Consider the following 24897-nt stretch of genomic DNA (forward strand, 5'->3'; position numbering starts at 1 on the left):
GCCTTAGAGCCCAAGGTCAGAGTCTATTTATGATGGGAAGAGGGGAGGATTTTAAGCAGGGAGTTACTTCATTTTGCAATGAAATTCTTTTGACCTTGGTGCTAGATAGATTTGGCTTGAAAGGGGCAAGTCCAGGGAAACCAACCAGAAGAGCCTAGAAGTTGTCTAGGCTCTGGATGATGGTGACTTTGGTGGGGCCCTGGGGTCATAGAAGCCCCTGATGGCTTCAGCACAGTAGGAGGCTTTTCTCAAGGGAAATCAGTGCGGAAGGCCTGATAAGGAAAAGTTTGACACAAGGTCACTTGAAAATGCAGGGCGAGGAGCTAAAACAACCTGAATGCTGATGGGAAGTGGGAAGAGAGGTCATGGCCAAGGGGAAGTAAATGCTGGGTCAGGCCCTGGACTGGGCGCCCCCTTGAAACTGGGGACTCAGGCCTGAGATGGGCCTTCCAGTGTAAAAGGTTATCAGAGGGACCCCCACAAGCGAAAGAAGATGCGGGCTGCCATGGGCCTCTGCAGAAAGGAACCTCCAGATTGGATTGCCTTCTGCTCAGGAAGAAAAGGCCGGGCTGAGAAGTTCCCCCAACTCCCCTACTGAGCAAGCAGGGTCCCATGATCAGGCCATCAAGAAGCCACTAGTAGGGCAAGCTTTGACCATTACCTCCTCCCACGGGATGCACAGGCGGCCCACAGAGAGCTGATTTTTCTAAGAATCAAGGGTTTATGCCTAGGATCCAAAAGGGTCTGAAGAAGGTGGCAGACGGGAAAGGGGGACGCTGACTCACAGAATGCCTCCAGTCCTGAGGCCTCTCCCACCTCGGGCATCCTTCTCAGACAGTGGGCCCTGCCCTGGTCCCCTGCCCCAGGCGCCCATTTCCCCCTTTCTTCCAGCTCTGCTCTCAGATTGGGGGGAGGGGTTGGGGGGTGGAGGGTAGGGGGTGGGAGGGGGGATGCTGGAGTGTTTGCAGCCAGACACTCCCAGTGCAAAACCTGTGTGCTGCTGCCAGAAACAGGAAGTCCGCGGGGGTGGGGGGGAGCGGGGCCGTGGGGGAAGGGAAGAGGGGTGCCAGGTGGCTTTGTCGGTTGAGCCTCACTTTCAGATCAGCTCAGGAGCCCCACATTGCCCTGGGTTCAAGCTCAGCTCAGCCAGAGTCTGCGTGACAATCAGCCTCCCTCTGCCCCTCCCCCATACTTTCTCTCTCTCAAATCAATAAATAAATCTCAAAAAAAAAAAAAAAAAAAAAAGATGAGCTGAGCTGAGCCCCTCCAGCCCCATCTTCTCCTCCCCCCAGTTCCTGCATTCGCAGGCCCCGGCAGCCGGCAGCCGCAGGCCTGAGATGGGACTCCTGCCCCACCCTAAGCCACTTCTCGGCCTGGCCCAGGCAGGGGTACACCCTCCCTCCCCTTCCCTCCCACCCTGTGCCCCAACCCCAAGGCCTGTGATCTTGGAAGGAAGACAGAGGAGCTTCTGTGGCCCAGCACAAGGATGAAGACCCCCTGGTCTTCAGAAGAAACGAGGGCTGCGAGCTTGATTTCCTCAGTCCCCACTATGCATCAGGCAAGGCATCTGCCTTCCAGTCCTCACAGCAAGTCCGTGACCAGTTGTGACCCCTGTGTCCCATGTCCCATGTTGTGACCCCCGTGTCCCATGTACAGATTAGAGAGTGGTCAGGTGGACCCCAGCCCAGGTCCACGGGACGCGTGCCCCGCCCCCGCCCCGGGGGCCCCCTGCTCCCACCGCCACAGGCACTCGGTTGGGTTCCACGAACGTTTATTAAAACACGGGAGCCAGAGCAAGGGTCAGACCCGGAGACCAGAACTGGTCAGGGGGTTCTGACTAGGCCTGGAGGGCAAATCCCAGGGCCTGCGCCGTGAAGGAACAGAAATCCTGAAACACGCTCCAGACGGCCTCCGCGGCGCGGCAGACGGCCCGCATGCCAGCAGCCACGGCGCGCCGTAACCAAGCCAGCAGCGCCCGCCACTTCCGCAGCAGGCAGCCCAGCAGCCTCTGAAAACCCCTCAAGACCCTGTCAAAGAAGGACTCCCTGGGATCCCGGCCCTCCAAGTCCCGGTCTTCAAGGGAAATGACAGGCGACCTCCGGAGCCTGGACCGCAATTCCTGCCGCACCTCGGGAAGTAACGGAGAGGAGTCCTGCCGGGGCGGGGTTGGGGGGCCCTTCAGGTCCTGGCCCGCGCTGAGGCCTCCTCAACTTTACGAAGCCCGTGGACGGAAGCTGCCCACTTCCTGCCAACAGCCCCCCGCCCCCCGTGTCGGCTCAGCAGGGCTGTGTCCTTACCCGGCAGCACCAAGATTCAGACAGACAGAACGGGGCGGGGGGGGGGGGGTAGGGAGTGAACGAGGAGGCTGCGATGGAGCCTCACGCACCTGACTGTCGTTCTGGTAGTTCAGGGCCACGGTGTTGAGCAAGGCCTCGTTGAACCTGTCCTGGGGAGACCGGGGTGCGGAGGCTACGGACCTGCTTCTGCTGGCTGCTGTCTGCAGTCCCCCATCACCTCCCTGGCTCCAGGGGAGCCGGGAGCCCAGACCCAGGGCCCAGACTCCCTAACGCGGCCGTGCATCGCCCCACCCTGGGGAACCAGCTTCGGCAAGGGGCGGTGCCCAGACTCACCTCCAGCTCCAGCAGCGCTAACCGCTCCTGGTGGGAAAAAATCTCGTGTTCAAAATCGAGCGAGCCCCTCCCTCGCTCAGTCTTATCCCCAAGCCCCCGGCTGTTAGCTTGCCAGGCTCGCCAAGGCTCCCACAGCTGGGTCCTGCCCAGGGGCCTGGGGACCAGGTGTCTGGTCCCCCTGCGCCGTCATCCATACGCCCAATGACTTGGACGCCTTCCTAAGCCTCCGGGGCCTCCGCATTCCTCACCTGTGTACACACCTGCCACACAGGTGTGAACTGAGATCTGTCCAGTGGAAGGAATGAGCAAACCTGTGGTAGCACCTTCCTCTTCCTCCTTGCCACCATCATCGTGATATCACCCACCCAAGCCAGACTGCGGAGAGCAGGGGAGTGGGGGACACAGTGACCCACCTGGTCCTCTCCTTCTGGTTCATTCTGATGATGATCACAGTAAGCGTCCACCAACCCATGCTGTGAGCAGAGGAGAGGCAGAGGTGGGAAAGACATGCCTGATCCTCCCCCTCGCCGCCCCCGGGGTCGGGACATTCCTAGTTCCTTGCAGCAGAACCCAGATACCCCCCACACCCCACTCCCCCAACCATGCATAGAGAAGCGGTTCTTACCAGCTCAAGTCGTAATCCCTCATTCGGGTCTTTGTCTAACTGTGGAGATAACAGTGATATTCAGGCTCATGTGACCTTGCCACCCCCCCACATGCACACATGTGCACACCCACACACGTGTGCACACGTAGGAACATTGTTCCACAGGGTGCGGGGTCGACTGTGTTACCAAAGCCCTGAGATCTCCGTCCCGGCTGACAGTTGACCAAGGGAAGGACTGGCAGCAGCCAGTCCTCTCCGAGGTGGTGACAGAAAGGCAGGGGCGCCTACAGACCCACCTCCCCTGCCCAGACTCTAGGCTTGACCCACAGAAGTGCGATGTACCCCAGAGTCTCCTTCACGAGTCTACCTTAGGGCCATATCTGGTTTCCAGGGCATACAGGGTCTACTGCGATTGGTGCTTCCTCTGGCCCTCTCCAGGTGCCGCACACACATGCGGGGTCTACCTCCTAGAGTAACCCCTTTGTCCCACAACACACACCGTTCCTCAGGACCCCTGACACACACAAAGACACAGACACAGAGCTGCCCCCCGTAATTTACCCCCAGACAGGAAATCTGGCCACACAACCAGGTCCCGCTCTATAAAGTGAGTAACTCAGGGATGCCTGGGTGGCTCAGTGGGTTAAGCATCTGCCTTCAGCCCAGGTCCTGATCCCCGGATCCTGGGATCAGCAGGGAGCCTGCTTCTCTCTCTGCTTCTGCCTGCCACCTCCCCTGCTTGTATGCTCTCTCTCTCTCTCTCTGACAAATAAATAAAATCTTAAAAAAAATTAATACAGTGAATGACTCAGGGCAAAAGGAGCCTGTGAGGCCATTTGTCAACAAATTATTCAGAATTTCAGGAAAGTGATGGCAGAGCACTTGACCCAGCAAGCTAAGGGTCATTATGAGACCCCGGTGGGGCCCTGTTGAGTGGCTCAGACCCCCTGCTTCCCCAGGGGGCTCCCCCATTGGCCCAGGAGAATGGGACAGAGCCAGGTGCATGTGGAGGGATCCGGAGGTCCCGGGGCCGGTGCAGGTGGGAGACGGGGGACCCGCAGCGTGGATATGGTATCCAGGCCTCCCCCCGCCCCCCACTCATTCTCACTCACCTTGGAGAAGCCCATGGCTATTCAGGTCTCCAGGGGCTGTGACCTGGTGAGAGAGGAACAAGTGTATGCAGGCGTCTTCAGAGAAGCAGCCTCCCCACCACCCATGGCAAGTCTCTCTGGCTGCAGCTCCCTCCCCAGACCTCCCCCGAGCCATCACCTTCTCACTGATTCTCCCAGCTGAGGTTTCCGTTTCTGAGAAAGAGCCGCTCTTTTAAGAGGAAACAGCAAGGAGGGAGGAGGGAGAGGGGAGGAGGGAGGAAATTGGAGCCTGCCCTAAAGGCAGGATGTGGGGCGGGGTGTGTGTGTGTGTGTGTGTGTGTGTGTGTGTGTGTGTGTGTGTGTGACACAGAGACAGAACCAAATGACAGGTAGGGAGACCCAAGAGCTTGAGAGGGGTGGGTGGGCACAGCTCTAGCCTAGGCCCCTCCACACCCCGAGCTAGGGCAGGAATCTCAGAGCCTGGGAACGGCCCCTTCCCCAACCTCATCAGCCTGGGATGAGGGAGGGGCAGCGGGAAAGTCCAGACTTGGGAAAGCACACGGAGATGTTCTCTGAGCTCTGGAAAATGAAGTCATCCAGTTGGGGGGTCAAGGTCCTGAGGAATGCCGGCCAGGTCACAGGGAGTGGAGTGGATCCCAGCACCAAAGTCCAGAGAAGGTTCCAAGAACCTCCCGGCCCAGGGGTAGCAGGACCTGCCGGACCCCTGGGGTGGGCCCACCAGGCAGGGCACCCAAACAGACTGGCCTGGCCCATGGGCCCCTGCAGGGATGGCTGGAGCTGATGCCTAGCTGCCAGGGGACAGGGTGAAGCCCTCAGGAGAGGCTGAGGGTGGCTTGCTGTCGGCCTAGGCCCAGACGACCAGGCTATCCTGAGCTCTCCTAGGGCGGAGGGATGTCATGGTCCTGCAGCCCTCAGGCACCTGAGTGTGATGCAGCAGAGGGGGGACCTCCCAGGCACCAGGCAGTCCTCGCGCGGCTCACCCCCAGCTCCCCCCGGACTCTGGGGCCAAAGCCCCTCCCAGTTGAGCACAGCCTCTGTCTTTCCCCCGTATGGGCGCCCGGAGCTCACACAAAAAAGTACTCAAGCCAGGGGTGCTTAAACTGCAGAAACGTATCATCTCCCACTTCTGCAGGCCCCGCCGGGACGGGCACACAAAAACCACCGTCTGCAGCCATCTTGTGTTTCGTTGTGGACTGTGCCATTTTCTTTATGGTTTTAGCGAGAAAGAATTCACATACAATTCACCCATCCAAATGTATGATTTTCATCACCTCAAGGAGAAATCCCATACCCCTTAGCCAGAACCCCCAGATCGCAGAACCCCACCCCCAACAGTCCTAGGCAACCCCTCATCTACTGTCTCCAGATTTCCCCTGTTCGGGACATTTCATATAAATGGAGTCACATGGAAATGGTCACACTACGTGACCTTTGTGTCTGGCTCCCTGCAGTTAGCACAGTGTTTTCAATCCATGTTGGTGGCGACACGTATGAGAACTTCATTCCTGGGACGCTTGAGGGGCTCAGTCGGTTAAGCCTCTGCCTTCTGCTCCGGTCATGATCCCGGGGTCATGGAATCGAGTCCCAGGTCGGGCTCCCTGATTAGCAGGAAGCCTGCTTCTCCCTCTCCCTCGGCTGCGTTCGCACTCACTCTCTCTCAAACAAATAAAATCTTACAAAAAAGAAAAGAACTTCGCTCCTTTTTGTGGCTGAATGATATTCCGCACAGGAGTCTGCCACCTTACGTAGCCATTTCCCTGCAGATGGGACATTCAGGTTGTTTCTACTTTTTGGCCATTATGAATCCTGTCTCCGTGAGCACGTGTGTGCAGGTTTCTGTAGACGGGTTTTTCCTTCTCTTGGGTAGACACCTAGGAGAGGAACGGCTGACTCATGGTAACTGTTTCAAAGTTACTGCACCATTTTGTACCCGAGCAGCAGCAGGAGAGGGTGCTAGTCCCTCTAGCACTTACAACGATGTTGTTTTGAGTTCAGCCACCGCATCGGGTGTGAAACAGCCCCCGGTGTGGTCCGCAGTTGCTTTCCCCTTAGGACGAGTGACCTAGAGCAGCTCTCAGGTGCTTGCTGACCACGGGGGCGTCTTCCTTGGAGGAGTGTCTATTCTGATCCTCTGCCCCTTTTTAAACGGGGCTGTTAACCTTCTTGTAACGACATTGTAAGAGTATGTTCTATATTCCGGATACAAGTCTCTTTTCACCTATGTCCTTTGCAAATGCGGTCTCCCATTTTGTGGGTGGTCTTTTCATTCCTTACGGTGTCCTTTGAACCACAGACGGGACCGTGCCATTAAAAAATAAATAAAACTAATAATTTGATGTGGCATTTTCCTGAAGTATACTTAATATATTTTTAAAAGCTAGAGAAGTTTCCCCGGAGCAATGATAGCACAGGTTTCACCTTGGACGCTGGTGCTCTGAGCTCCCCTGGCCGACTTTTGGGTTCCCCTCTCTGCTTTCTTCTCCCACTCATTCTCTCTCCACCTGCCGCCCCACTGCCCACCAACTCTGAACCCCACCTTCGTCTACAAAACAGAGTGAGATTCAGGTCTATCAAGCTCTGGCGGCCAAACTCATGCCAGGTCCATCTGTGCTCAGAAGCAATGAAGGGCTTTCATTTTCTTTGTCCTCCTGTATGGGGCTCGTAAGATTTTAAAATACAAGTTTCCTCCTCCCCCTATTTTGAAAGGACCCTGACAGAGGCCCAGATTTCTGGATTTCCGGCAGCTCAGGATTCCTAGGTCATGGACTGGTTGAAGACCTCTGGTTGTTGCCCTCCTACTGGTCAGCTTGTTGCAGCCCACGACCCCCCCCCCCCACTGACTGACAGGCAGGCAACCTCCCTGCATTCTGGGACTTCCCACCCTCAGCCCCCACCCCAGGCAGCCCTGTGAGCTGGAGGGCAACCCAAGAAATGGTGCCCAAGTGCCTCCACCCATAGACCAGGGCCATCACTCTGACTCTTCTGGGAATGTCAAGAGCTTGGCCCCTAGGAGGGGGAACATGGCAGAGACACAGGAAAACCACAGGACAGGGGTCCCAGCTGCTGTCCCAGCTCCCTTGCCCACCCCCAAGCTTACTCAAATGCAGACTTTTGCCCCCACCCCATTCAGGGCGAGGGTGTGAGGTCTGCAAGTTTGTTTTTGTTCGTTTGTTTCATTCATGTTTTTTGAGGTCTGCGTTTTTTGGTTGTTGGGGTTTTTTTTTTTTTTTTTTTTGAGGTCTGCGTTTTTAAGTTCCCTAGGTGATTCTGATGTAGAATATTCCAGAAGTATAGCTCCAGAGGCCCTGATTTAGATCCTGAATTCCGCGGGGAGTCGTGGTGGGGGTGAATGGGGTGGCCCACCCGCTTATCACCCAGAGGTGCTGACGAAGCACTGCGCTGGACTGAGGGGAGCTAAGTCCACACCGCACAGAGCTGAGGAGAATCCCAGAGTTCTCCTTGAGGGACGCGGCAGACACTCCAGTGTGGAGGCATGGAGGGGATTTGTAGGGCTAGGAGGGTGTTCTGTTGAGCGGGGACAGTACTGGGTACACAGTGGTGACCAGAAAGCAGGTGCATGGGGCTTAGGTTGTGGAGGGTCGCCTGGGTGGCCACTGATGTCACCCAAGACACACCCACGTGTGCTCAGGGGGTAGTTTCAGGGCTGGGTCTGGGGTTTCCAACCCTGTGGCATTGACCGGTGTCTTGGAAGCGGGACAGAGTGGGACATTCCTGGGAAACTCCGAGCAGCGGGTGGAGACAGAGGCGGGGGTTCAGTTTGCCAGTCCGGCCGTTCCTCCACAGCCCGAACAGCCCAGAGCTGCTCCTGAGAGCCGCTGTCGCCCTGGAGCCGGGTGGAGGGGGTGGTTAAGGCTTCCCTCCGCGGCGGCTGCGCTCTAAGAAACACCAGCTATTCCGGGAAAAGGAGCGTCCGGCGGGAGGAGCGCGCACTGGTGCCCGCGCAACCGCGCGGGTGGGGGCGGGGGAGGCGACGCCGTGCGCCCGACCCGCCCAGCCTAAGCGCCAGCTCCCCACCCCCCCACCCCCACCCCCCCGTCTCCAGGGCTTAGCTCCACCCACATGCTCCCCGCCGCGTCCCGCAGAGTCCCGGCCCTGGGAAGGGAGGATGCGCCTCCAGCGACTCAGGACCACCCCCCAAACACACACACAGACCCGCGGTGGGAGACCCGTCCCCCTTACGAGGAGGCGACGCCCCCCACCAGCAGGGCCAGAAGAGACAGCAGGAAGGACAGCGACGGCCTCCCTGAGGCCTCACTGATTTCGCAAGAGCAATCGCAGGTCCCAGGTTCCAGGGTCGCTCTGGGGGGCCTGGGGACATGTGGACCGGCGCTGGGGGCCGGGCAGTCCAGCCACTTGGGGCCCATGGGCTGGGGGGAGTCAGGCTCGGCCTTGACGCTGCCCTTGGGAAAGCGCCAGTAGTGGGCGCCCTTGAAGAAGTAGGTGTCACCTGCGCGGGAAAGAGGAGCCACTTCGGGGCCGGTCCAGGCTGCCCCCCCGCCCCGCGGCCCCGCGCCTCTCCCTAGAGCTCCCCGGAACCCCCAGGATGGCCCCTCTCCCCGTGCCCAGGGCCTCCAGCCCCTCCCAGCACCCTCTCCCACCTGCGTTGCTGACGCTGACATCGTCCGGGGCGTGAGGCGCCCCTTCCCAAAGACTCAGGTCGCGGGGGTAGCCGGGGTCTGGGCGCGCCGCCGCCTCGTCGTAGCGCCAGTAGCGCCCGCCCCGGATCAGGTAGGTCTTCCCGTTCAGCGGCCACGAGAACACGGCGTCCACCTCCTCTCCCGCCGGCAGCCCCAGCTCGGTGAGCGGCCGCGGGGCGCCCTCCAGCTGCCGGTCCTGGAACACCCAGAACTGGGGGCCTGCGGGGCGGGGGCGGGGAGGGCCGCGCCGGTGAGCAGGTGCGCCCCCGCCCCGACCCCGCGCGGGCCCCAGCGCGGTCCCGGCCCCCACTCACCGCTGAACAGCAGGATGCGGCCGTCGGGATGCCGGGCGTAGGCGGCCTGGACGACCTTCACCTCGGCGGGCAGCCCCTCCCAGAAGCGGTGCAGCCGCGCGGGCCGGGGGGACACCAGCTGGCCCGAGGGCTGCAGGCGCCAGAACCAGGGGCCTGTGGTGGGAAAGGGGCGGGCGTGGGGGCATGAGACGGCAACAGATCTCCCTCCCGGGTACAATGGCCGTGCTTTGTGGTTTTAGCCCTTAAAGTGCTGCATCCTGGGGGAAAAAACCCAGCTCTGTGGGGTGGGGAGATCCGGAGTGACTGACTCACCTTTGAAGAAGAATATCTCACCGCGGATGTTAGCGATGGCGTCGAAATTGCCGTCGCATCGGTCGGGGGCGGGAAGAGAGGGACTAGGGAGGAAAGGAGAGGTGAGCAGAGAGGGGCCGGGTCTCCTGGTCTCTTGGCTTAACTGTTAGGACAGTCCCGTGGGGTAGGGACGCTCACCACGCCCATCTCACCAAGGACCACCCTGAGGTTAGGGACTTCACCCCGGGTGGTGCAGCTGGAGGGGTCTCACCTGTCCGGGGGCAGGGCAGGGGGCGGGGGAGCAGGGGCCAGGGGTTTCCTTGTGGGCTCATCGTAGGGGGTTTCGGGCACCTTCCCTGCGGAGAGAGAGTCAGCGAGGCCTGAGTTTCCTGCCCTGCTGCAGCGGCGGCCGCGGGCAGAGCACCCCGCTCCCGCCCCCGTACCGTAGAGCTGCTGTAGGCCTTCGCGGTCGTCCTGGGACAGGCGGTACTTGTGGGGTTCGCCAACCGGGCCCTGGTAGAAGGGCCGCATAATCGAGTTGGGTGCTGAGGAGTGGCCCAGGCCCAGGGCGTGGCCAAACTCATGGACAGCCACAGCGAACAGGTCAGTCCCCTCGCCATCTGGGGAAGGAGGGAACTTGGACTAGACCTGTGCCCCTCCCCCACACCCGGAAGGGAGGCAGCCGGGAAGCCCCTGGAGTGGGGCCTGTCAGCAGAGGGGAGCAGCCAGGAGACCCTCCCGAGATGGCTGTACCCAGAGCCTTCCGCGAGCCATTCTGTCCTTCTTGTGTGCGTCCCCTTATTTGGCAGACTTTTTTTAGTGGCCTTATTTGGCAGTTCTGGAAACTTGGGTAGCGGGCTGAAGAGACCCACGGAAGAGGTTAGGGAAGCGGCAGGAGGAGACAGTCTGGACAGAGGAAGCCGGCCCCCAGGCAGGGAAGCCTGTCCATAAGGCACACTCTGGGGGAAACAGGAACATAGGGATGCATTTTTCTCTCTCTCTCTGTCTCTCTCAGAAGCCCCAGTCCCTGGAGTTTCCCTCCTTTCTGCTTGTCTGTGGTCCTAACTCCCCACCCATGGTCTCCTCAGCCTCTGTTCCCAAGACCTTCACCCCGCTCCCACCCCCATGGCACTCTCCCTCCTCCGGTGCGCACCCCTCCAGTGCCCCACCCCCTCAGTCCTCCTCCATCTCCCCCTTCCCACAGCCTCCACCTTTCCCCCGCCTCCCCAGGGTCCCTGCTGCCTTCCGGCCTCTGCAGTCCATCCACCTCCTCGGGCAGGCACTCTCAGACCACAGCCTGCTGGCCCTGGCGGCCAGCCTCGTACCCAGCCTCTCTGACCACAGCCTCTTCCTTGGGGACCAGCCTGGGCGCCAGGATGAGCCTCTTCACGCTCCCAGTTGCTGGCCAAATCCCAGCTCCTCATCGATCCGTGGGCCGCCAGCTCCTGCTCCCGCCGCTGAGAGGCCAAGAGACCACGACAGCAAGATGGCAAGAGAGGCAAGCAGCTGCCCAAGGAGGCACGATGTCCACAGATGCTGATCTACTGCATGCAAATCTCTAACTCGGGTCAGTGCTGCGGAAAGTGGGTTTATTGGAAGGGACCTGGTGGTCCAAAAAGCAAATTTCTCTCAACCCCTAAGGGCTGCTGGATGAGAGTATAAGAAAGAAATGGGTGGGTGAGTCTTAAGAAGAGTAGTGAGTACTTGCCCACATTTTCCTCTCATAAAACCTCTGCTTCCTGTCCTCATTTGATGAGTGGGAAACTGAGGCACAGGGAGGTCAAGTCAAATGACGGTATAGCCAAGTCCTCTGCCTACATCGTCCTGCCTTTCAGCAGTGACTTCAAATGGTCTGGGTCAAACTGCACAGGTACTGAAGAATTTTGTTGGCTATGGGTTTTCTTATTGCCCTGGAGCCTTTTTCTGAGAAACGGGAGGAAGCTTGGTGTCCACATCAAGTAGACGTCCTTCTTCCCTCACCTCACCCCTCCTCCCCCTGCTTTGCCTCTCCTTTGGCCACACCCTTCCTTGCACCTTCCCCGGCTTTGCAGCTGGGGGAAGACACACCACTGCAGCCCCAGCCCATGAGATCCCGGGTGGCCTTTCTTCAGGGTCCTCAGCACTTCCGCTCAGCTCTGCTCTAGACCTCAAAGGACAGCTCCTTTGTGCTCTCCACTAGCCTGAACGCCAGGCACACGGCCCCTCAGGCTGCACCCCAGCTCTGGCCCCCAACTCTTAGGTGACAAATGCTGACAAACGTGTTTCCTATTTCATCAGGACAGGCCATCCGATGTAATCTGTAACTTCCTGTGTGCCTGGGCAGACAGCTCCAACTCCCCCACGCTCACCTCCTGCCCTGCCCTGCCCTATGCAAGGACCTCGCTTCACTCACCTCCAAAAGGACAAGGACAATGCCCCACCCATCCCTCCATCCATCCCTGCATCCATGTGTCTGTCCATCCATCCTTCCTTCCATTCATGCATGCATGCATCCATCCATCCACCTGTCCATCCATCCATCCATCCACCTGTCCATCCATCCATCCATCCATCCATCCATCCATCCATCCATCCACCTGTCCATCCATCCATCCATCCATCCACTTGTCTATCCATCCACCCATCCATCTGTCCATCCATCCATCCACTTGTCCATCCATCCATCCATCCATCCATCTGTCCATCCATCCATCCATCCATCCATCCATCCATCCATCTATCCATGCATGAATCCATTCATCCATTCCCCATCTCTCTCTTTCTGTTGGCTCACCCAACATCACAAAGTGCTCAAGTCTCCCTCATCCTAAGCCACCCCAGTACCTATCTGCCCGCCTCTACCCCCCTGCCCTTCCCTAGCAAGTTCTGTGGTCAGTGGTCTAAACTCAGTCTTCACTTCCTCAGCCCCTCTCACGCCTCGCTTCACGCTGGTCAGGACTCCTCCCCCACCCGCCAAGTCTGTAGGCACCAAGATCACTTTGTCCTCAGATGATCAAATCCAGGCCCATGTAACATACTGGCCTGGTTGCTGCCCTGCCCATTGCTGCCTGAGTCCTTCCTCACTCTCATTCCTGGTCACCTGTGGACCTGTTCTTTCTCCATTTCCCTTGGTTCCTCCTCTCCTTCTCTCCTCCCCTTCACTGTGGGGCTCTGCACAGCTCTGCTCTCCCCTCTCGGAACCTTACCAACCTCTGAATGCCACCGGGCCAGCTTATAGCAGCCGGCCGCGAGCAGAGTGCTACTGTGTGCGGGGCTCGTGCTGACAGCTATAGCGGCATTACAAGCCCACCTGCCAGCAGGTACTATTAGAATCCCCATTTCTCAGATGATGAAACTGAGCCCTGACCGGAGTTCGCTTCTAGCTGGCGTGCTTAAATGCTGCGTTACACAACCTCACTTCTGTGGATGCTATGGGCACCTCGTCCAAGTCAGAGCTTGTGTGTCCCTCTCCCGGATGCCCCCTCCCCTGGAAAATGGCTCTCCCTCCTGGCCAGCCTCCCTGCCGTGGCTCACAGCCAATGGCAGCTTGTGGAGTGACTAGAAGACCTGGACCCCTGGCCTCCAGGCAGGACCAGCCTTGTGGCCCGGGCTCCTTTCAGCTGAGACCGCATCCTGACTTAGCTGCTTTCCCCAGCCCGCTTTTATTTCCCTTTCCCCCAAGAACATACCCTGAGAAACTGCTTGCACAAGAACTTTCATCTTGAGCTGCGCTAATGGGGAACCTGACCCAAGTCTGAGAAGTCCCAGTTCTAGAGAGAGACACTTGACCACATCACCCACACTGAATGGCCCACAAGGGCAGCCAACACGCAGCCAACCTGAACTCCCCTCTTCCTTCCGAGAGCCTCCCCTTCCTCCCAACCCCTCTGCCCCCAGGGTTCAGTTAGACCCCACTCTTTGCCCATCCCGACTCAAATGTCCTCTGACTCCCATCACCATCTTTTCTGGACCCTGCAGCCAGTGGTGTTTCCAGAATGCCAGACCTTCCATGGCTCCCATTCCCTTCCCCCATCCTCCCCATTCTGTCCCTGTGCTTCCAAGGCCCTCTGTGTTATGAGACACACCATCCATCCGTCCTCTAGAGCCTGCCTCCCAACACGGTATTTCAAACTTCCAGCCCCAGATGGCCCCTGTGCCCCTCCTCCTGACGACCTGACTCAGCTAGCTCACTGACTTGCTCTTTTCTCTGCGTCCTCCCGTAGCCCCCCATACCCTGGGGGAACGGACCTCATGTGCTAGTTGGCCCTCAGTATACATATGCGAGATGAACTAAGTCATCACTTCTAGGAAGCCCTGTAAGTCAAAGGCTTTGGGTAGGCCTCTCCTCGGAGCACCGGAGCACCGGAGGCTAGAGGACTTCCTCTACTAGGATTCCCCCAAGTTGCGTCACCATGTGTAGCAACTGCCAGTTACTATTCTGACTCAGCTGCTAGAAGGAGCTGTTTTCACCTCTTTAAGTCCGCAGCTCGGAGCTGGGATGCGTGAGAGGCCTCGGTGATGGGTAATTTTCCGTGTCAACTTAGCCAGACTATGGTGCCCAGTGGTTTAGTCCAACACCAGTGTAGATGCTTTAATGTAGGTTATTTTGTAGACGTGATTAACATCTACAATCAGTGAACTGTAAGTAAGTAAAGCAGGTTGTGGGCCATGGTGGGTGGGCCTCGTCTAAGCAGTTGAAGGCCCTAAGCCCCAAACCAGAGGTTTCCCAGACAGAAAGGAATTCTGCCTCTAGATTGCAACACAGAAATCACACCTGGGTTTCCAGCCACCTGGCTTGCTCTGCAGATATCAGACCCAGGACTGTAGCACCAACTCTCACTTGACAAGACTCTCCCAGTCTTGCGTGCCTGTCCTACAGATTTTGGGTTTGCCGGCCTCCACAATGCTGTGAGCCAATTCCTTGAAATAAATCACTGTGCGTGCACGCACACGCAACCTACTGGTTCTGTTTCTCTGGAGAAGCCCAACCGCTATAGTCCCCATCAATACATGTGATTGAAACCGAATTCTTAAAGACAGACCTGGGGAGAGGATGTCTCAGAATAGGGAGATCATACCTTTTGAGCCGTAAGTCCAGGTCTCCTCATCATCAAAATGAGTGTCCCCAGAGATGGGATGCTCCCCGGGGAAGAAGGCGTGGGCGAGGGTTCCTCCCTGCCCGTCAAAGGGATAACTGTCCTGGTGATATGCCCGGGCGAAGTCGATGAGGATGTCGGGTTCTGTCGGGTCCTGAGGAACCAGCTCCTGGAATCTGAGGCCTGACTCAATGCCCCAAGTGCTCAGAGCATGGTGCATGAGGGTCCGCACTGTCTCCGCGGTCAGTGCTGAGCTCTGGGGGAAGGAGCGAACCCTGGGGAGACAGAAGGCAGCTGTTCCACGCCGGGCCCTGCAGGCAGGCGGGCGGGGTGCGTCCCGGGACCTACCTCCACGTTAGGGTTCGCTTCTCCCACTTGCTGCTGCTCAGAGCGTACCGGCGCCGGCGCCGGCGGCGCCTGACCAGCTCGGCCACCCCCAGCACATCGGGCAGGGAGCAGCGGGGCCTCTGCATGGTGGCCATCGTCACGCGGTCTGGGAGAGAGGGTGTAGAGAGGGTGTGGGGGACGGGGATCAGCAGTCAGACAACCTGCTCTACCCCGCTGTCTACCTGGTAGCTACCAGCTAACTTTCTATGCGGACACACCGAGGCTTGGAGACGTTAAACAACTTGCCCCAGGAGGCCCCGCGGCTTGGATGTGGACACAGGCTCTCCAGGTCTGGTAGCCAGCTCAGGTCAAATTAGGACTCTGCTCTTCAGGGCAGTGTCACCCTCTTTACTGAGCCCTGGACGGACTGGCTGCCTCCATGCGGTGATCAGATCTGGGATCTGGGGCTCCTGCTTCCCTGAGCCCTAGTGCCTGGACTCTGGAGAAAGGAGCCACGGGGCTGCATGTGGATTCCTTTCATTGAGGCTGGAGCCCCTTGGAAAGTTGCTTGTCCATACCTCACACTCTAAGTCTCTAGTCTTCACCATATCCTAAAGTCCAAAGCCCCCAGGTTTTGGGGTCTCCAGTCTCCCAGATTAGATCTGCCTGGAACCCCCTTTCCTAGCTCAGATCCCTTCCCAGCTGTCCCCCCATCTTCAAATGAAGGTCAAACCTCACGTCATTGGTTGAGGTGACAGAGTATCCAGCGGACAGGACAGAGAAAGATCCTACCTCCCTTGTAGCTAGCCAGCATCCCCCAAGTTCTCTCTTCCCCATTTTATGCGGCAGATGAGCCTCTCAGGCTGCCTCCAAAATATGTACCCTGGATTCAACTGCCTCCTTCCTGGTCTCCAGTCCCACCCTCCAGGCTCTATCAGCAAGCAGAGCTTCAACTGTAAAGACAATCCAATGGCCTCCCTCCTTCCAACCCTCCAGGGGTTTATCATGCTTGTAATCAATCCCAAACACCTTTCAACCATCACCCCCCCCCGCCCCCCCGCCAATTCCCAGTCAGGTTCTTGCTGGACTTTTTAATCCTCTCCTCGTCACAGGTACACCAGCTTGAGCCTACCACAGGGTCTTTGCACTTCCCCAGGACACTCTTCTCCCACATCTTTCCATGGCTGGCTCCTCCTACTTGCATCTTATGAGTTCTTTATGTCATGTGAGCTCCTCTCACCCCATGACACCTTCCAGAGTGATCTGCCCTGACTAGCATTTTATCTTCTTCAAAACACGAATAACTAACTGAAATTATCTCGCATGTTTGTTCTCGAACTGTGTGCGTGAGTCCCATGAGAGCAGGGACCTTTTCTGCTTTGTTCATCACTGCACCAGCAGAGTCTGAAATGGCCTTACACATAAGAGATTCTTAGTAAATACTTATTGAAAAAGGAATGCCCGAGAATCTCTTGGGTTTGGCCCCAAGACCAGCATTTCACAGATCCTGTGACTCAGGTGCATGCTGAGGTTTAGCTACTGCTGGCTAATGGTCAGGCTGGGTGCAGAGGCAGGGCTGGGGAGGGGTGGGGGTCTACCTACCCAGGATGCCTGTCTCAGGTAGGCCAGCAAACCTCTGCATGACCTTGATAGCATCCCTCAGCTTTGCAGGGCTCTGCAGCTGGGCTTGGGCAGGGTGGGGTGGTGGCAGATAGCCATAGCGGGTCAGCCAGTCCTAGACCAAAGGAGGGAACAGGTGAAGCGGGATGAGTGGGAGAGACACCCCTTTCCTACCAACATTCTGGAAGCCCCCCCCCTTGCCCCACATCCGGTCATCCGGAGCACAGGGGGACCCAGCTGTCCCCAGGTGACCGCCTGTTGTCTATCTCAAAGCCCAAGCTCTCCAGCCCTGGGTTGTGTCCGGACCCAACAGTCCTGTCCTCCACCTCCCCATCCCTACCCCTCAACAGATCTTCAAATCCCAGCCCCCAAACAGATGGGTCCAAGAATCTGGGTTCCCCAGACCCCATCCCCAGTCACTCTTTAGCAACTGAATCAGCCCCCAGCCTCGTCCGGACCCCACCCCACCCCGCAGATCCCAGGAGCGCGAAGACCCCCGCACTCACCACTCCCAGGCTCACGTCCTGCGCGGAGGGCTCCGGGGCGCTCACCGGCGACGGCGGCAGCAGCGGGAGCAGCAGCGCCAGGAGCCGGATCATGCCCGCGGGGCTCGAGGGGGTCTACCCAGGGCCGCTCTGGGGACCCACGGGAGGGGGTCTGGGGCCGGGAGAGGATCGGGAACCCCGCGCGAGGTAGGAGGGGTGGGCCGGAGCTCCGGGGGCCGCGCTGCGCGCCGGGGATCCTGGGAGGCACGACGCGGGGTCCCCGGAGACGTCCCGCGGGGGGCCCAGGTGGGCCGGGGTGGCCGCGGGTCCCGGGAGGGTGGAGAAGGCGCGGGAGGGGACGGAGGTGCAGGCTCCGGGTGCGCGGCGGCGGCGGCCTCTGGGTCCCCGGCCGGCTCCGCAGGACCCCGCGCTGCCCCGGCGGCCCCTCCCTCCGGGCGGGGCAGGGCGGCCGCAGCCGTTGAGCGGTGGCGACCCGGCGAGGCCAATGGCCCAGCCTTCGGCCGCCGAGCGAGCAGGGGAGCCGGCTTCCGAGCCCGCGGGCGGCGCCGGCGAGGGGCAGCGAGGAACCCCCGCCGAGCGCCCCCGCCTCCCGTCCCCGGCCGCGCCCGCAGGTTTCTCTTCCCAGAACCCGGCTCCGCGGGGACTCTCCGCCGCTCGGCTCGTTTCTGCTTTCTCCACCGCGCGCAGCCGGGCGGGTGAGGGGAGGCTCCGGGGCGCCCCTCCCCCCGCCGCCCCTGCCGGAGACCCCGAGCCCGGCCGCCCGAGGCTGGGGCGCTTTCACTCTCCGCGGGGTCCTGGGCCGCCTCCCCGCCTGGCTCCGCTGGCGCCCCGGCGTGCCGGCTGCCGCCGCCGGGGCTCGGCGCCTTCACTCCCCGAGCCCCGTGGGCTGCGCGGGGGCTCTGCGTCCGCGGGCCGGGGTCCGGGCCTCCCGGAGACGGCGCCCGCTCCCGCTGGTGTTAGCCGCGCAAGAGCCGGTGCCCGGCGCGCCGAGGCTGGAGCGGCAGCCCAGGGCCGGACGCGCAGCGCGGACGAGGGGGCGAACGGGAGCGGATCCGACAGAGACCTGGGGACCCGCAGAGCCACGCCTCACCCCCGCCGGGGAAGCCCAGGGCTACAAGGCGGTGCCGCCGGAGACGGATGGGGAGGAATGGGGGGGCGGGGAGGGGACTTCCCGGCGAGGGCGAAGGGCGTGCGAGTCCCACCGCTCTGTCTCTGCAGCAGGGCAGCGACGGGCCCCCTGTGGCTTAGATAAAATAAATAACGAGCAGGATGAGCGAGCTCCAGATACAAACCAAAACACAGAAATCCTGCATGCGTCCCCGCCAGCTGCGCTAACAAACCACCGCGGACCCGGCGCCGGAAACAACACGAATTTATTTCTGGAGGCTGGACGTCCAAGACCCAGGTGCCGGCAAGGTCGGATCTTGCGGCCAGTTCAGTCCCTCCGCTGGGCTTGCAGGCCGCTGCCCCGGGCTCGTGCTCGCCTGGTCTTCCCTCTGCGCCCGGCAGCCCTGGCCCACATCTCCTCTCACCGTACGGGCACAGTCAGGCCACCCTCACGGCCTCGTTTTGCCTTCGTCGCCTCTCAGAACAGTCACAGGCTGAGATCCCAGGGTTGAGGACCTCGACACCGCGGTTGGGGGGTGTGGGGCGAGAACACAGCGCAGTCCGTGGTCAATCCCAAGTGCAACGAAAGCCTGCACTTCCCCTTCCCAGCTTCTCCTTGACCGTCCAACTCCTACCCCACTCAGGGGTAGGCCGCTGTGTGTTGGGTTTTCCCCAAAGCCAAACATTATTTGGGACAGGGGCTGAGTGATTCCTGTTCCTGTGATGCTGGAGGGTGGTACCCTCCAGCACCGAGATGTTACCACCCAGAAACCTTCCAAAGCCCAAACTTTGGAGAGTTTTATGGAGGCTTATCACATAGGCATGCTCAACTAATAATTTGATCTCTGGTCCCTCTTCCCTCCCTGGCTGATGGGAGATGAGGCTGAAATTTCCAGGCTTCCAGTCATGGGTTGGTCTTTTAGCGTCTGTCCAGGAGCTCTCCGGGAGTCACCTCCTTAGAACAAGACGCTCCCATCTCCCTGGAAATTCCAAGGGATTTAGGAGCCCGGTGTCGGGAACTGGGGTCAAAGAGCAAATGTTAGAACAGAAGATGCTTCTAGTGCTCTTACCTCTTAGGAAATTACAGGAGATTGAAGACCTCTGTGCTAAGACCCATATATGTATTTTCTTCTATTATTTCTCTCTCTCTCTCTGTCACACACACACACCCCTAGCCTCTGGCCACACAACCCCTTGCAGCAAAATGATAGTACGGCACATTACTAGTATCCCATCCAGTTCTTAGGAACCATTCCAGTCCATCGTCCTCTTGCATGAAAACATCTCTCTGAGTGAGGCCGGTCATCAGGTTTGAAGTCCTCTCCTCGATCTGGTCAAGGTGCAGAAGCAGGAGTGGTCTCAGCACATGCATGGTTTCGCTTCGCCCTTCTGGACATCCAGTATAACCGAGCTAAGACGACAACAGCATCTCTTGCTCTGAGCCTCTTTGGAAGGGTTCATGGGGCACTGGATTTCCCTTATGACGTAACTCATTTAGTCATTACTTTACATCCCCATCCATGCCTCCCACCCCGTTTTAGACAACCAATGCTTTAATCGCCTCTCCCAATTCTCTACCAAACCAGTCTCCGAGGAGGATATCTCTCTGCCCGCTGTGGGACATTACAGGCTGGCAGTGGTGGTTCTGGGTCTGAAGAAATGTTGGTCTCCGTTCTGGTTAGTTTCTGGCTCTCTGAGCACGTCCATCCACCTCTGGCTCAGCAAAGCTCGGTCCGGAGTTGGTGTCTCTTCCTGTGGGGACCCATCTGCCGCCTCCAGAATGACCACGGGCATCCCCGTGACGATGTGTCAGCACGTTCTGTAGTTCTGTAGCCTCTGTCCCTTCGGCAGGCAGAGGAACAGTTCCCACTGCCATTTCCAGCCCTAGAAGGCATGGGAGGAGTGAGTGTCGATTCGGCCCCCCAAGGCCCCCCACATCCACTCATTCTGTGGACCCGGGTGGCCACGTTAGGTGAGTGCAAGGGGATATCTGATTGTGGATTCCAGTCACCTTCCAAACCTGAAAGGGGGCTCTTCTGACGGGCTTCAACACGCCCTACTTTCTTCAATGCACCCTGCAAATTCCCACAGTAATTTCCATGGGACCGAGCCTCATCTGGGCACCTCTGTAGTCGGCCGAGTTGCCACTGTCCTCCCGCCAAAACATAAGGACTTTTTACCCCTGCTCAAGTCTTCCTTCCCAGCTGGAAAAACAGCCTGCAATTCAGCCCACCGGATCGACTTTTTCATGCCTTCCTTGATCAGAGTGGCCGTCTTCCGAACAGGATGTTGTCCGTTCCCTTCGGAACGGTCATCCACAGAGAGCAAGCGGCTCCTTGTTGGTCAACGGAGAGCTGTTTGCCAGGCACGGTCCAAGGGACAACAGAATCCCGCTGCTCCTCCTGTAGTTCCGGACTCAGCCCTGGAAAGAGGCTCCGAGCTCAGAGCATTCCCCAGGCAGCACGGTCCCATGTAAACCATTTTCATTTTCTCAGGGCACGCTGCTGGGCACTGCTGTCCCGAGAGTGTCTCTCTAACAGTACCCAGGACAACACGGGTGTAACAGGTGCCAATATCATTTTTTTAAGTTTTTTTTTTAATTTATTATTTGACAGACAGAGATCACAAGTAGGCAGAGTGGCAGGCAAGGGGGGGGAAGCAGGCTCCCCACCAAGCAGAAAGCCCGATGCGGGGCTCGATCCCAGGACCCTGGGACCATGACCTGAGCCAAAGGTAGAGGCTTAACCCACTGAGCCACCCAGGCACTCCGCCAAGATCATTTTAAGTCCTTCCCTCACCAGGGTAACTTCACTCTAAGTCGGGAGCAAGGTAGTAAGTACGGGTCAAACGGAGGATTCTGTAGTCCGAAGTCCCAGTGGTTGTCGCTGGGGGGCGCTCACAGGCTTGTGCCCGTGTGCACTGCACAGGGGCCAGAGCACAGAGAATCGCGCCTCCCATCCCCACTAGCTGGAGGAAACATTCCCCAGTGGGGCACATCGCCCATCCCCAAAGTACAATCTGCCTTGAGAGACTCAACCATCTCATGTAACACCTGTTCCAACATACCAGTTCTCTGACTTTTACCTTAATCCCACCAACCCTCACATTCCTGACTGGTAATCTCTGCTTAGGACTTAACCCACTCAGGGCAAAACCGACAGGTTTTAGTTGTACAATACAAAGGCGGGGACGTGTTTCCTAATGTGACATAATATCCACTTGCACAAAACAGTACGTAAAGGAGACACGACCTCCTGGCAGCAGGCCCGCCCGAACATTCCAACTTGCGCCGTTTTACCAACGCTTACATTCTTAGCTCCCATCTAATCGTAGCCCAAATCAGGGCTTCGCCAGTGGGTTTCGGTGGCAAAGTGCACAGGGCTCCTAGGTCAAGGAGTCCGGAAGCTTCTCTTCTCCATCCCGGATCACTCGTGCCAAAGGCCTTGGATCAGGGAAGATCCTGGGGGAAATGGTGGGGGAAGAAGCACTGGGAATTGTCTCCCCACCAGCACAGCAAGTGCACTAACAGAACCTCCAGTAACCACTTTGGAACTCTAGAGTCCTGTGGAAGGCTTACACCTTCTGGGGGAGGCTCTGGGAGGCAGACTGCCGTGAATTTCAGCTTTCAGCACAGTAGCAGCACTCTCCAAGCCAAGCCCCGCTCAGGCAGCCACACTGCAGCTCGTGGGAACTAGGGTGGACAAAAGGGACCCTGTCCTCCAGATATCAGGAATCTCAGCCCAGAGATGCACAGGGGTGGGCAGCCATTGCTGTCCCCCACCCACTGTGGTGAACCCCTGTCTCTCTTGCCGAGGTGACTACAAGGGGATTTGAAGGGCCGGTGCCTTAAGCCCCCCTCATTGTTCACTTTTCCGCTTTCAGGAGCCCGACATTAAAAACTAGAACATTTAAAAAAAAAAAAAAACTAGAACATTTGCAGTCAAATGCTCTACCACTGAGCTATACCCCCCAAAACTAGAACACTTGAAACCACTGCATATAACAGAGACAGAAAATAGAGTAGCATGGTGGTTACCGGGGGCTGGGCTTGCGGGGTAGGGAACTGGGGAGATGTGGTTTCAGTAGTAGGTCATGGAGATCTAAGATCCAGGACAGGCATTACAGTCAACACTCCTATGTCACATGCTTCAGAACTGCCAGGTGACGAGATCTTAGGGGTTCTCACCACGTGGAAGAAATGATAATGATGTGGTGTGCTCGTGGTGCTCGTGGGCACCACCGGTGGTAGTCGTCGCTGTGTATAAATGTGTCAGATAAACACATTGCACGCCTTCCACTTACACAGTGTTACGTGTCCATTATACGTCAGCTAAAGAAAACAGCAGCCCCCACTCCCACCTCCGAAAAACCACAATGAGACAAAACAATTGTGCATGGGGTTGGCAGGGGGTGGAATGAGAAAGCGACTGCACGTGTCCCAGGAAGGGCTCAGACAGGACCTGGGAAGAGGGTAAGTGTACCCCAGAGGCTGCTCCCAGGCGCAGAGACCGCCCACGACCTTCACAAAAGCAGACACAATCCACAAGCACGATAACAACAAGGGAGGGAGAATCTGGGGTGCAGAGCTACAGCATTGTTAGACTCAAATGTCTAGGGTTCCCCCAAAACATCACGAGCCCAGCTGGCTGACTCGGTCGGTGGAGCAGGTGACTTTTTTTTCTTTTTTAAAAATTTCATTTATTTACTTGTTTATTGAGCATGTGGTGGGGAGGCGCGGAGGGAGAGAAAGAAACTCAAGCAGACTCCTCACTGAGAGCCGAGCCCCGTGCAGGATTTGATCTCACAACAGTGAGATCAGGAGCCTCAGCAGGTGACTCTTGATCTTGAGGTTATGAGTTCAAGGCTGGTGGTGGGTGTAGAGATTACTTTAAGAAACAAACAGGGGCACCTGGGTGGCTCAGTAGGTTAAAGCATCTGTCTTCGGCTCAGGTCATGATCCAAGGGTCCTGGGAGTGAGCCCCTCATCCGTCTCTCTGCTCAGCAGGGAGCCTATCCCCTCCTCCCCACCCCCCCCAACTTGCCTCTCTGCCTGCTTGTGATCTCTCTCTGTCAAATAAATAAATAAAATCTTTAAAAAAAACAACAATCAGGGTCGCCTAGGCGCCTCAGTGGGTGAAGCATCCTCCTGATTTCCTCTCAGGTCAAGATCTGGGTGTTGTGAGATCCAGCCCGGCGTGGAGTTCCGTGCTCACTGGGGAGTCTGCTCTCCTTCGCCCTCTGCCCCTACCCTCCTCTAAAATAAACAAAGAAATCTGTTTTTTAAAAAGGCATACAAGGAAACAGGAAAGTATGGCCCACTCAAAGGGGAAAAAAATTAAATCAACAGGAACTGTACCTAAAAAGACCGAATGGCAAACAAATACTCTTAAGATTCTACTTCTAGGGGCGCCTGGGTGACTCAGTCATAAGCGTCTGCCTTCGGCTCAGCTCATGATGCCAGGGATTGAGCCCCGCATCGGGCTCCCTGCTCAGCAGGAAGCCTGCTTCCCCCTCTCCAGCTCCCCCTGCTTGTGTTCCCTCTCTCACTGTGTCTCTCTATCACAAATAAATAAAATCTTTATTTTTAAAAAAAGATTTAAATACAATCTTAAACAAGAAAAAAGATTCTACTTCTATGAGGTACTCAGTGTCATCAAAACCACAGGAACCGGGGGCACCTGGGTGGCTCAGTGGGTTAAAGCCTCTGCCATCAGCTCAGGTCATGATCTCAGGGTCCTGGGATCGAGTCCCGCATCGGGCTCTCTGCTCAGCAGGGAGCCTGCTTCCCCCTCTCTCTCTGCCTGCTTCTCTGCCTACCTGTGATCTCTGTCTGTCAAATATATAAATAAAATTTAAAAAAGAAAAAAAAAAAAACCACAGGAACCGAGAGTAGGTGGTAGGTGCCAGGGGCCAAGAGACGGGGCATAGGGAGTCTGTGTTTAATAGGGACACGGTCTGGGTTGGAGCAGCTGAGGGGGGATCTGGGAGCGGATGGGGTTAAGGGCTTCAGGACAGTGGGAATGTTGGCAGTACCCGAACAGCTGAGATGGCAAAGCTTCGGTCTGTGTATTTCCGCCACAGTGAAAAAAAGACTGATGTTGAAGACAAACAAAAAGAGCCAGGCAACCAAACAGATCACCCTGCGTGGTCCCACGCATACTCAGTAAGTGCGAACTAATCGATGGTGTTAGAAGGCAGATCAGTACTTGCCTGGGCAGGGTTGCAACAGGAGGCAAGAGGCATGAGGTTAATGTGGGGGGTTATGAATACCACCATGACCATAAGGGTTTTAGGAGTATACATATGTGTCCAAATGTGTCAGACTGGAGACAGTGTTCCCATTCCATCAATCCAACATTTATGCACCCCACTTAAAAGAAACCATCTAAAAAAACAACAACAGGGGCGCCTGGGAGGCTCAGTGGGTTAAAGCCTCTGCCTTCGGCTCAGGTCATGATCCCAGGGTCCTGGGATCGAGCCCCGCATCAAATAAATAAATAAAATCTTTAAAAATATAATAATAAAAATAAAAAATAAAACAACAACAACAACAAAACCATCTCAAGATTCCCACCCTGCTGGGATGTGTCCTGCCACTCCACTCCCTTCTCTTTCTCCTCATTGTTTTGTTTCTATCACTTCACTTCCCT

At 57.6% G+C, this 24897-nt stretch overlaps 2 protein-coding genes across 2 annotated transcripts; both read right to left on the reverse strand.

Annotated features, from left to right (window-relative positions):
* Nucleotides 1-1756: 1756 nt before the first annotated feature.
* Nucleotides 1757-4960, reverse strand: IL32 (interleukin 32). Its single transcript, XM_080830007.1, has 7 exons — nt 4507-4960; nt 4350-4392; nt 3256-3294; nt 3044-3103; nt 2631-2657; nt 2387-2446; nt 1757-2152 (listed from the first exon to the last, which is right to left on the reverse strand). Exons 2-7 carry the CDS (start codon nt 4362-4364, stop codon nt 1838-1840), a joined length of 516 nt encoding a protein of 171 aa, XP_080686133.1. The 5' UTR covers nt 4365-4392; nt 4507-4960; the 3' UTR covers nt 1757-1837.
* A 579-nt stretch (nt 4961-5539) lies between these two features.
* Nucleotides 5540-17233, reverse strand: MMP25 (matrix metallopeptidase 25; the record flags this gene model as incomplete). The annotated part of the gene is made up of 10 exons (XM_080830006.1): nt 5540-8817; nt 8969-9226; nt 9322-9474; nt 9634-9716; nt 9884-9968; nt 10056-10232; nt 14670-14962; nt 15036-15180; nt 16617-16749; nt 17141-17233. The coding sequence occupies 10 exons, from the start codon at nt 17231-17233 to the stop codon at nt 8546-8548; spliced, it is 1692 nt and encodes a 563-aa protein (XP_080686132.1). The 3' UTR covers nt 5540-8545.
* Nucleotides 17234-24897: the final 7664 nt, after the last annotated feature.

This window comes from Martes martes (assembly GCF_963455335.1).
Source record: "Martes martes genome assembly, chromosome: 18".
In the NCBI taxonomy this organism is placed as follows: Eukaryota; Metazoa; Chordata; class Mammalia; order Carnivora; family Mustelidae; genus Martes; species Martes martes.